General features: G+C 45.0%; 1 protein-coding gene across 2 annotated transcripts in view; it reads left to right on the forward strand.

The window, feature by feature from the left end:
• Positions 1-12,931, forward strand: part of LOC103189473 (SH2 domain-containing adapter protein F) — an 81,379-nt gene that overhangs the window by 34,252 nt on the left and 34,196 nt on the right. For both annotated transcript variants that reach the window (XM_042342962.1, XM_042342963.1), the window contains exon 3: positions 1,449-1,670. In XM_042342962.1, coding sequence (XP_042198896.1) covers positions 1,449-1,670 — 222 coding nt within the window. The remainder of the gene's footprint in view (positions 1-1,448; positions 1,671-12,931) is intronic.

Below are 12,931 nucleotides of genomic sequence, written 5' to 3' on the forward strand. Positions count from 1 at the left end.
CACCTGTACTTGAAGCAGTTTAATTTTCTCCCCAGTTGCGGAGGAACAAACATGCTGACATTGTATCGAGCGGTCTGTGCCTTCAGGCGCTCTCCTGCTCCTTGTCCTTTTTCAGGTGGGGGGGGGGAGCAGACATAATGGTTGCATTTTATGCCTTCTGCGCGTTTAGCTGCCTATAAATGCAGCAGATGCTGCTGTGCCCTGAACCCAGGAGATGCACTTTGTGTGCTCTTGGCAATGCACATGCCTCGCTCCCCCACCCCACCATTGACGTTCTTTATTGCATTGAACGAGAGTGAAGGTGATTCAGTCAGTCATGGGGGAGTGTATAAACAGGGAGCTGCATCACTTTATTAAGCGGAAACAATTGATGCAACATGCAACACCCCCCTCAACACACACAGGCCATGTCTCCCCACACAGTCTTGCTGAAGATGTGTTGCTCGCTGCTAATAGTGCGCTGAAGGAGTCAGTCATCAATAATGTGTTGTGACATAAAGGTCATTTTGGGGTAATTGATTGTGTATATGTGTGTGCACGTGCGCAAATGTGGCATGTTAATGTTCATCACCGAACTGATCAGCTTCAAGATCCTCACACTCTTATTCAAAACCATTCACTCCCTGGCACCTCCCTACCTTTCCGACTTCCTCACTCCCCGATCCACCACCTGGCCCCTCCACTCGACTGGCACCGGGCTCCTGCTCGTCCCTCGCACCCTCCGCCCCACGATCGCAGGTCACATTTTCAGCCACTAAGCCCCAAAACTCTGGAACACTCTCCCTCAATCCCTCCACCTTGCCCCCCTCGTCCTCCTCTTTCAAGTCCCATCTGAAAACTTTACTCTTCGACCGTGCTTATGGCCACCTCCCCACTCCCCCTCCCCCCGGCTCGGAATCAGGCTCCACCACTATTAAGCACTCTGAGATGCTATCCTGGGTGGAGGGATTGTATCAGTACAAGTTGTTGTTGTTAGTTCATGGTTAGACGATGTTGAAAAGCTGCTGGTATGATTCAGAAATCTCACAGGCCGTGTACAGAGACGCTTGGTCCAGGTACAGGGGTAAAGTTTACGGGGTAATTAATGAGATTTGATTCGGGCAGATGCTGTGTTTAGAAATAGTGCCTGTCAAGTGTAGTGACTTGCCTTTACAGGCAGATTCTGTAGTCTTTTTGTGCCAGCAATGTCCCACACACAGCCATGTGATGAATGGCCATATTAACCTGGAGAGGAATGTTTGCCACAAGGAGAAAAGCCCTTTTTCTTTTTGAGGTGTAGAGGCTCTTGTTGGATCACTCTGGGGTGTGAGTTGTTGGGATGTTCCTGAGGGATAAGGTTTTTTGACTTTTTAATATAAAAAAAGTTGCAACGTGCAATATGTTGAAACGCTATCCACCATAGAAATTCAAGTAGTTGATTTTACTGTTATCTTGTATCTGTTACACAGAAATCCGCAGAAGAGGTTCAAAGGACGCACCGACCAACAAACCCCTGCACCTCTATGACACGCCATACGAGCCGGAAGAGAACGGAGCCGACTCAGACACGGAGAAGCCGGCCGGCCAGCGGCCCCGCGAGAGCCGCCTCCCCGAAGACGACGAGAGGCCCCCGGACGAATACGACCAGCCCTGGGAGTGGAAGAAGGACCGTATCTCCCGAGCGTTTGCAGGTAAAACTCATTTGGTTACGAACCAGTTCACTGACACAATGGCCAACTCTAGATCTAACTGGTATTTGGTTGAATTAAATGCTGTTTTTATATATATATATATATAATATGGGGGGTTGCGTATTCTTCTTCTTGTCTTGCTACTACACAATGTCTTGCTGGTATGTGGTGAACTAAAAGCTTCTGGATGTCTCCCCATTTGGATGAAGCCACAGCCAAGCATTAGAGCTAAGCTGGACAGAATGGGAAAGCTTGATCCCTGATCAGTACCGAGCCAACAAACCTCAGCCAGAGCAGCCGTGAAATTACTGCATTTGCCCTCGATTCCCATCGGCCAGAAGGAGGAGTGAAGATAACTCACCTGGTGAACCTCCCCTGCCCCCCCACCCCCCCATACTGGATGGTGCTTGAGTGAAGACAGGATCCCACTTGGCTATGGTGCTCTCTTGCACATGAGTGTGCTCTGTTAGGTGAGATATTGCAGAGTGGTTGATGCCCACAAAACCAAACCCCATACGAAATGTTTCCTTTAGGAATAGATGAGGGGGATGTGTAAACCAATCTTTTAAGGTTATAAGAAAGAGGGGAGGACTTCCGCTGCATGGAAACTCTGGGGGGAGAAAGAATGAGTTAGAATAGGAAACTGTGCGCAGAATTTGACACAGCGAGGCCATGGGGGAGAGGGGTGAGAGGCAGGGAAGTTGTTTGGATTGTTGATCACAGAATGATATTCTATGATGAGAGTGACTTTCTGGCCTCTCCCAATGCATCGTTTCAAACCCTTTCTTCAGTACTTTGAACTGGAACCTTGGTCAGTGTTTGGACAACTTGAGGCTATTGATGGTTGAATGAAAATTGCATTTGATGCCCAGGAGCTTGAGCCTCACTGCTTGATCCCTGCTCCTACCGGAGTGTTTAAGCGCTCCGAGATGCTACCTTGCGTGAGGGGCGCTATATCAGTGCAAGTTGGCATTCGTCAAAGTTGTTCCTTGAGAGCCAAGAAACCGAGAGGTGAAATGTTGGAGAGGTTACTGAGTCCTATTTCTGATAAGCGCACATTATTTTCGACAGAGACTCAGTCTTATTAACACATGTGGAGCTGAACGAGCAGGTCGAGCTTCAGCTTGCAGATTGATGATGTACCTCAGGCAGATGGAGTTCCAAATTGATTGAATCTTGCTTTGATCCATCTGCGTGCATGCTATTTATCATGGTCTGTAGGGATCTGTGCGAGGTTTATTACTGTGCTGCTACAGACGTGAAGGAAGTTTGGTTTGGAGTTTTCTTCACTCCCCCACCGTTCCTGTTCTATCATCCACACCCCCACCCCCCACCCCCCCACCAAAGACTCACTGAAGTACTCGTGATCAGTTCCTGTCTGCACGTCTCTTAGTATCTCAGGCATGTTACCATTCGATATAGCGCCTATAACACCAAAGGCACAAAGTGCTACACAGAAAATTGCAGTTAAGTATAGTGACTTTGTATTTATGGACAAACGCAACAGTCGTTTTGTGCATAGCTAGACCGCACTAACAGCCTTGAAGTGAATGACCAACTTAAGTAAAAGATTGTTGGCTCGGACACCAGTAGAAATTCTCTTTTCCAGTATCATCAAGAAGTCTTTGATGCCCATCTAAAACTGCAATGAGATCTTGGTTTAAATGTCACATCTGAAGGACAGCATCTCTGACAATGCAGTGCTCCTCCACTGACCCTGGACTGTCAACCTAGACTCAGGGTTCAAACCACGTGAGCCTTAAAAGTGAGTGTCAGCAGGTTATTTCATCATCTAACCGCTGCCTTGGCTAACACAGTGAGACTAAAGATCGGCAGTACCGTAATCAATGGCTTATACCAACTGAGTCGCAGGAAAAGCCGCTATTGAATTGTTTTAAGTAGATGAGGAAGAGTTTACGCTGTGTGACTTCATCATTAAGTGAATGATGCAAGCAAGAGGAAGAACACTTAAGGGTCTGTATTTTCTTAAAGTTGTTGAGCTCAGTATGTGTTGAATGAGCAATGTTGCAGCTGTGGCTGCTTTATTAAGTTCTGAAAGCTGGTTCAAGCAGAGAGCTCTGAGCACTATGCGGCTGTGATAGTCCTGCATGGCACACTGCTGCCTTCATTTGTCAGCTTTCTGCATGGGTTCCAAATCTGACTGGCAGGTGTTGGAACAGAGATGAAAAAGCATTCATCGCCAACTTGACCAAACAGCTTTGTTCCCAATACTTGGGTGACCATAATGTTTCAATGTAATGGGTCAGCATGGCTAAGTCAACAACATTCCTGCCTCTCGGGTAGAGGTTGTGGGTTCAAGCCTTTCCACCCCACCAACCTCCCTCCCCCCCCCCCCTTTCCCTCAATTGGGAATTGAACTCGCATTATTGGGGAAGAGCTGGAGAAGATGTTAAACTGATCTACAGTCTGACTGATCAAAATGGGCATCAAACATCTCTAGACATTACTGGAAAAGAGAAGAGAGTTTCTCCCAATGTCGATCAAAAATCCTTCGGATTATATTCATTTGTTATTCACCTGATGGCTAGATGTGGGATTTTGCTGTGCACAAATTAGCTGACAAGTGTTCCCTGAAAAAACAAGTCCCTGCACTTGACTTGGTAATTTCTATAAAACGTTTTGAGACATGGGCTCTATTAAAAAATGTGCAGTTTCACTTAGCTGTGTTTTTGGTTAGAAAACACACGAGTGCAGGTACACAGCGGGGTGCGAAGAGATCTATCTCTCAATTAAAGCACTCCTTGAGCTAGACAAGCTCCGCCTTTTGTAAAGAAATCTTCTGTTCGTTTATTCTTCATCTTGAGTTGGCTGAGGGCTGAGTGAGGTGATGGGAGCTGACAGGATGAATGAAGAGTGTGGACCAGACTGTGATTGGAGCTGCCAGAAGGTCGGTCAGGTCAGCAGGTTGATCAGTTGACCAGGCTCTGCTCACTGTCCAGTTAATTCACTCGCTCGGAGTGCCAGGCTTTCACACCATACACACTCCTTTCTTCTTCATTTCCTGGAAAATTCTGAAGAGCTTTGGGGTTTTTTTCACACTACAGTTCTTTTACTCTTAAGACAGTTTTACTTCATAACTTATAATTGAGGCTCCCATTCCTGAAAACCTCCAAACTTGTTACCAAAGCAATGGTTATGGCTATGTTTACTAAAAAAAATCATGTAATAAGCTGGTACCTACCCCTTCCCCTTCCACAGGTTTGCGAAACACACATATCTATGCATTTATAGTGTGCCCTTCACATAGGATAAAGAGGTTGTTCCTAAAGTTAAATGTTCCGTTCCATTTGAAATGAAAAATTTCAAAGCACTTGGCAATTGATTAGTCTCTTCGTGGCTGTTTGTGGGACCTTACTGTGCATAAAATTGCTGTGCGTTTATCTACAAAAAACAGTTAATATAGATAAACAAGAATCACAGGGGTCCTGGCTAGGACACTGGGAGGAACTCCCTTCTCTTTCACAATATTATTATCCACCTGAGGACACGAAGGTGAGACCAGTTTAAGATCTTATCTGGAGAATCAGCCTTGAGTAAAGAAAGGACTTTTGGTTGAGGTACTTAGGACATTGCTCCACCACATCAGTACCTTTAGGAGAGGAGGGGAGAGGATTGGAGCGATAGCATAGAGAAACAGAGCAATCCATCACTGCTGGATCTGGTGAAGCATTTTCAGCAATGCTCAGCTTTTCAGGAGCCGATCTCTGTAATTCCAGTTTGATTTTCCCCGACGCTCTCATTTATGTTAACGATGACTGATTCAGTGAGTTCCAGCAGGCGATACTTCATGAGGATATTTCGTCACCTCAGACTGGAATCCTTGTGAATAAGTTGCTTTTTCAACTGCGCAGTCCACAGATAGCCATCTCCCATTGACCAGAAATAAATATTTAGCCATTTATCATAGAATCAATAATAGTTGTTTTACTTAATAGAAAAATCTATAACACGGTGTTATTAGACTCAATCAGAGAATCCCCCCACTCCTCCCATTCCCCCATTGAACATGCAAGTCTGAACTTTCAGTTCCAACATTTTTAAATATCAATAATTCAATATCTAGGGAGTTATTCAGTGGCAATAAATCAGTCTTCAAGCAGAGAACAAACAAAACACTTGCAAAAGGTGCAGTAATTGAGGCTGAAAATGGGGCTGGCACTCAGCATCTCCATGGAAACACAGGTGAGGAGACGGAAGGAAACATTCCATTGAAACACAGAGCGGAATTTAATGTTTGACTCCACAAAAGATGTGGGGAAGGGAGGGAGGGTGGGCAGTGGGGTGGGTGGGTAGTGGCAAAGCTGCAATGATCTGCAAAAGGAAAATGTTGGGTTGGATTTTATTCTGCACTTCACAAGAAAATGGAAAGGGAAATTGGCAGATGTGATCTGAATAACTAGTGGGTGCCACAGGCTCCTGAACTGAAGACTTTCTTTCTGTTCTGCTATCTTGCCATTCAATCGCAGTTGAGCTTGGGCCAAATATTGCACTACGCGAGGAATGGGGCGCACGGGGCAGCGAGGTTGGAATGAAAATGGTGGCACTTGAGAATGTGTGATGTGAGACTGATTTAAAAATTATCACAACGGGCCTGCTACCAAACCTTGCATTTTCACCCAGTGTTTAAATAGGAAATCTGATCATAACCACATAGCAAAAAAGATAACCAGTGATCAGAATATTAAAGACACCCCCCCACCCCCACCCCACACACAGAATGGTCCTTATTTCCTTTCTCACCCTAGTCATGTGCTGAGTGTGGGTTTGGGGTAAATAGCTTCAGAGGACGAGCCACCAGCAAAAGTACAGACTCCATGGGGATAAAGCATTTGAATAGCATTAGTGGAGGAGTGAGCACGGCACAGCTCAATGTGCTGCTTCTGTGTTGTAATTTCTCTGAAGCTATGACAGTGCAAGCCTGACTGCGCTGAAAAATGTTTAGCAAGTCCGACAGGAGGCTGATGGCTGACAGACCTTCCCCCAGTAAGGCGTAACTCTTCCCGTCTGAGTGTCTGTGTTTGTGCTTTTATTGAGATAAGACGAGTTGATGAAAAGCCAGGCTGTTTTGTTACGTGACAGGTAGCTGCCTCTTCCCCCGCAAAGCCTGTAGACATCGACTGAGGAAACAGTCAAGGTCGTGGCGGTTTGGGAAATAAAATTGCAATTTAAATGCAGCTCGGTAGAGTTTAGAAGTGATAAAAATAATTTATAGGCCTTGTGTTTTTTTCCGTACAAATGTTTGTTAGACCTCAAACAATGTAAGTTTCAAGGTGAACATTCTCCTGTCACTGTTCTGATGTTCATTGCAGAGAGACGGCTGATTGGGTTTCTGATGGATGGGAAGTCTGCAGACCAACTCTATTTCATCATAAACCGGGAAAAAAAATTATAATAATTCTGGCATTTGATTTAGCGCCTATAACGTCAAAATATCTCAAAGCGCTTCACAGGTAATTGACCAGAACAACAACAGCAGCAGCAGCTCGCCTTTAGATAGCCGCCTTCACATAGAATAATATCTCGGAGCACTTGTAGCGGCTGTGTATTTGTAGGGGAACATGCCAGTATATTTGCACACAGCAAAGTCCTACAGCAGCCATGAAATTAATGACAATTTATGTGGAGGATCGTTGGTTATGACTTTGGGAAGAAACGTCTTTCTCTTACTGAACGACATCATGGCATCTTCAACGTGCACCTAAACAGGCAGACGGAGCTCTAGTTTAATGTCTCACTCACAGGACAGGGACTCAAAATGCAAGACTCCTCTGTATTGGAGTGCCTGCCTAGACATTGAATGTAAAGCTCCATTGTGGCTTTTGAACCTTCTGAGCAAAGTGTAAGCTGATTTCAGACTTCAGTGTCTCAAATTTCTCCCATCCCCTATTATGTTTTTTTGCCCATCTCCTCCCCTATTGGAGATGTTTCTGGAGTCTCCCTCCGGTACCTCAGGCATGATCTGATCCCATCCTCACCCACCATTCACACACCTTCCAACAGTGGATCTCCAGATAGCGATGGAGAGTAGGAGCTCATCGTCTCCTCCCGAGATCACACTGAACCCCATTTGCAGGCGTGACTGATGCACTGACTGAAACCAACTCATTCGGCACAGACCAAGTATAAACTTCTAGCCTGAATGGCTCAAAGCTACAGCAGGCAGAACCTTTTCTCATTAATTCACTGAGTGCTTATCATTCTTTCTATTAGTTTTCTAATTACTGAGGTCAGGCTATTGAGCTTGCAGTTCCAGGGAATCTTAAATTATGTGAACTACGTTTGCTTGTTTATAGTCTGCAGAGCTTCCCCAAAGTTCAATGTCAGCTAAAGTTTCACAAATCTGCTCTGGTTGTCTCTTAAGTACCCAGGGTGGAGTCCTGTAGCTCAGTGGTTAGAGCACTCGCTTTGCAAGCGAGAGACCTGAGTTCAATTCCAGGCAGGACGAAACCTTGGGCAAGTTTCCTTACTCCACACGCCTAATAATAATCCCTCCAAAAAAAAAAACAATAATTAAATTGGTCATTTTCAATCTATGACTGTTTGTGGGACATTGCTGTGCGCAATTGGCTGCCGCGTTCGCCTACAAATATACAGTCAACTCACTTTACAGTATATTCTGTGAAGCGCTTTGGGACGTCCTCCCGACGTGAAAAGCGCTATATCAAATGCAAGGATTATTATTATTATTATTGTGGTGCCGGGGGACTTAATGCTGTTCAGCCCCATGAACCTGCCGAGAGCTTTGCTTTCCTGATATCCAAGTTCAGTAACCCAGTACCAGTCCTTCTTCATGGGTGTCTATTGTACATAAAGAAATGACTTACATTTTTATAGCACTTTATCACATCAAAACAACTTATGGTTGCTGTCAAATGTAGTGAGTGGTTTTGTAGGCAAATGAGGCAGCCATATATACACATTACCAAGGTCCCAGGAACAGCCATGAGGTGTGCGTGAGACTCTTTAACCTGGCAGGTTGTTGGCCAGGACACAGCCAACACTGCGGGAACCTGCATCTGCTGATCTGCAGCCCTGCTGGAGCGGAGAATAGAAAACACTCGAAGATCAGGCACTCGAAATGCAGGACTCCTCTGAAGGCAGAGTTGGTTGGTTGGAGTACACTTTGTGGCGTTTGTATTAAATGTGAGGAGTGCTGGTGTAGAGCTTTAGTAGATTGCTCGAGCTTTTAATTTGTAAATGCAGAGAAAGAGAGAGAGAGTGTGCATTCCATTCCAACAATCTGTCTCTGGTATTTCCATGTGTAAGTGGGATGCATGGATTCTCAGTTTGGTTTGGATGTGTAGAGATGGGTTTCCGATACCTGGCTGATCAAAAAATAAATAATAATAATTTGAGGAAGCATTTGTAACTCATAAATCCTGTAGGTACCCAACTTCCTCTAGCCCCCGGCTCGAGTGCTGATCTCCAATCAGGAACATCCTTTGGCCACAATCCAGATTCGCGGAAGTCGAATGGAGATGGGTGTCTGAGCAGAGTACAGGAGACCAACTCCAGGGCACCTGTAAGATTTGCTGTTTACAAATTCTTTTTTTAAAAATCTTGCAAATTAAACTCTGCCTAGTTGCTTTGTGCCGCTTTTCTCTCTTGTTTGTTTCACCGAGGTGTCTGTTGCACGTGTTTGAACAGTTTTGTGCTTTCGCTGACATCAGGATGTTGCCTCATTCTGCCCATTTCAGGTTCCGACTTCAGCTCCGTCTTTTTTCTGCTAATTATCAGGTTCCCCTCACCTGACCCAGAAGCAGCTGTTCCTCCACCACAAACCAGGTTCCTGAAAATAGCTGACTCTGAAGGGAGAAAAATGCCAATTCTCTCATTAGCTATTTGCGTGGATAAAAGGTGCGCTCGCATCAAGCACCACTGCTATCTCAGTGAGTTGATTCACTGTGCAGTGTGGAACTGGGCAGTGCAGACCTTTGAGACCCCGAGTTCCCATCCTACTGTGGGAGCCACTTCAAGGAAGGAGTAACATCATCCAGGATTCCCCGCTCTCAATTCTTTTTGCCCTACCTCAAAGCGTTAACATAACCAATTCAGGGTGAAACTGTCAGATTATCACAAAATGTAGCAAATCTCAACCTGTAAATTTAATAGTAAGCAATTGACCGCTCTGTAAAGCATCACTCACTGTAGCTCTGTGCAACGTGAGCCTGGTGAAGGCTGATTGATAGCATTCCTTAACATTGCTCAGACTGAGATTGGCACAAACCGAGGATCAAACCTGTGCAAAGCTCAGTCTTGCATTTCGCTGCGCTTTTCGCAACTGAGCCATCATTTTTCTCCAAGCACACTGTAAATGTGCATTGTATCCCTAGCTCATACTCTTGTCTCTGCACTGGGGAAGGGAGGGGGGAGGAGAGGAGGAAACGTGTGTGTGTGTGTGTGTGTGTGTTTGTCAGTGTATCTGGGTTGGGGCAGTCTCAGCTCTTGCCTCATGACAAAGGGCAGTGATGTGCATCACTTGCCACATCACTCAGAATCTTCCAGCTGCCTCAATCTCATCCTCAGTCTATTAGACTGGTGGGGGGGAGCTTGACTCTGCTCAGGTTTTGCATTGCACACCTGGAAACTACTGTTTTCTTTCTGTATTTGGTGTGTGGGGGGAGGGGAGGGGGAGATCTTGTATGTAAAAAATGTTTTCATTATTCAGCAGGTACAGGACTGACCTTCTGCAGCAATGCTGACTGACTGTGTGTGTGGGCTGACAGGCAATAATAGGTTATTGATTAACCTCGGACTATATGAAGCATATTATGTAACTATTTTTTAAAAAAAGCTATTGAAGATTTTTTAGGCTGCCTTTGTGTGATAGTTCACAGGGATGTTGCCCTCTGCAATCAGAAACAATAATGGTAGCATTGAAATGTCAGACCCAACCATTGTGCCAAAGTGATTTGCTGATCTCAGCTGGGGCAGCAATGGGGCTACAATTGGGTTAGGGAGTGGGGCAAAGGTTCAGCCCAAATTTCCTTTGCTAGTTTGTGGAAAGCCCCTCCCCAAGCTGGAATTTTATTTTGGTCACTATGCCCATCACCATGCTTAAAAGTATCCAAACAAAACTGAGAATTCCCTGCATCCCACCTCAACATGGAAATCCCATCATTAGATTGTTGGAATGGAATGCGTTGAAATTAGCCATTAATACCACTGCCTGGCAAACTTTCCCGTTGCTTGTCCAGCTAGGACCACCCTACCCATTAGGGCTTTACAGGGTTAACAGGAGCTGAGTGGGGTGTGGGTTCCAGCTCCGAGCTGGAATGCAAGTGTGGCTGGATTGGATGGAGACAGGATCAGGCTATCATGGCTCAGAATGGTTAGTGGGAGTCAGACCCACAGTAAAAGGAAAGTAGTCAAACCCCTTCTGGAGAGGAGGAGAGGATAAAATGGTTGAGAAAACAATCTGGTGGGTTGGATTCAGGTTGTTTATTCAGAGCAACTGGGAGTGAAATTCCTCTCGATCTCAAGTGCAGTAACTTTGACGATGGGACTTGGAGAGCAAGCGTTGTGTCATAACACCAAGAGTCTGAGTAAACAATGAGTCAGACCGAGCTGGCTATTTGTTGGCCGTGTACTGCAAAATCCTGACCAACGTTCCCCTGATTCTGTGTGGGAGCCGTGGTAATCTCCCGCACTGTGGCCTCTTGTTTGTGTGTTTCCTGCCAGTATCATGAAGACATTTGCCAGTTTTACAGTGTTGCTTAATGCTTACCAGAATTGCGAAAGTTGACAGACTCCACAACTAAATGGGTCCAAGAGATGAGTGCTTGTTATAAACAGGAGCATAGTTAATTAGCTGTTGAGGATTGAGGAATACAGATCCCAATCTTCCAGAGCCTTGAGCTCATAGTCTACGTCAACTGATGGCCAGCAGGCTGATTTCATCCGGTTCCCCCTCCCTCCTTTTTGTCTGGCAAACCTGCTCCCTCCATTTTTCCCAGTCTTGTCTTGGGCAATAATCCTTCAGATAAAATGGTCATTTGCTTCACAGTTGTTTTTGGGACCTCACTGTGCACAAATTGGCCGCTACACTTGACTACAAATAGTCACTACGCTTCATCGTAAATCCTGAGCAGCCCCTTGAGACATCCTGTGGACATAAAAGGCCCTATACCAAATGCAAGGATTATTTATATTCTAAAAATGCAAGTTCTTTTATTGCTTAATATATCAATTTGCCGCGTGTCTCCTTTTTTCCAACAAAGAAAATGTAGGAAGCCAGTCAGCCTTGCGAACCTTGTAAACTCAATCCAGTTCCTGTCTTCACAATAAAAAATACCAAAAAGCCTAGTCAGATTTTTATCTCTAAAAGAAATGTGTATCTTTCTCGCTTCAGTCCATTCAGTAACGACACCAATCATGAGATCTTGCTGTTGCCAGCTTAACAAGTCATAAATCAAACGCTGGGCTGCGGGTGAAACATTCCATGATGGAAATAAATGAGCTAGCTTTGTTGGACCTGCTCTGATAATGCAGCCTCCCTATCAGACCGATAGTGGTGTTCAGTAATGCCTTAAGATCTGACCTCCTTTGTCCATGGTAGTGAGATATTACACCTCCAGTTCCATCCATCTTCCTTTCCTTTTATACTTTGACGTATTGCTTGTTGTTGCTGTGTCCTTTAACTCCTTTTTTGAAAAAAAAGTATTGGAGGATTGGGTAATGCAGACTGATGTGGAAAAGAACTGCCGTGGGCCACCATGATTACTGAGCCTCTTGGGGAGGAGAGCAGGGCAAGCCTCAGTCATGAAGATTGGTGATTCTGGAGATGGGGTGGCAAGGGAGATGGGGGGGGGGGGCACTACACCATAGGTAATGTTTATAATATATAATTAATAATAATCCTTCCATTTCATATTGCGCCTTATCACATCATTGAGACGTCTCAAAAGCCTCCACGGTATATACTGTAAAGTGGATTGACTGTATTTTGTGAGCTAACTTGGCACAGAGCAGGGATCGAGTCAGGAACACTCCTAGATCTCTCTCTAACGAACTTATTATAGTGTCTGAGTCAGTCGCACCCAATGACACACTTGACCTCATTCACAAGATGCAATTACATTGAAAGCTGCATGACCTCAGTCACCAGTAATTAATGCTCATAATGAGGTTCGATCAGTATTAACCCTACCCTGGGCTAGTTCAATATGATTTGGCAAAGGTCTGTTACCAAATGATACTCAATACATCTGGAGAAAAAAATCCTGAGAGTAAATAATCCT

Source organism: Callorhinchus milii, unplaced genomic scaffold, assembly GCF_018977255.1.
Source record: "Callorhinchus milii isolate IMCB2004 unplaced genomic scaffold, IMCB_Cmil_1.0 Scaffold22, whole genome shotgun sequence".
Taxonomy (NCBI): Eukaryota; Metazoa; Chordata; class Chondrichthyes; order Chimaeriformes; family Callorhinchidae; genus Callorhinchus; species Callorhinchus milii.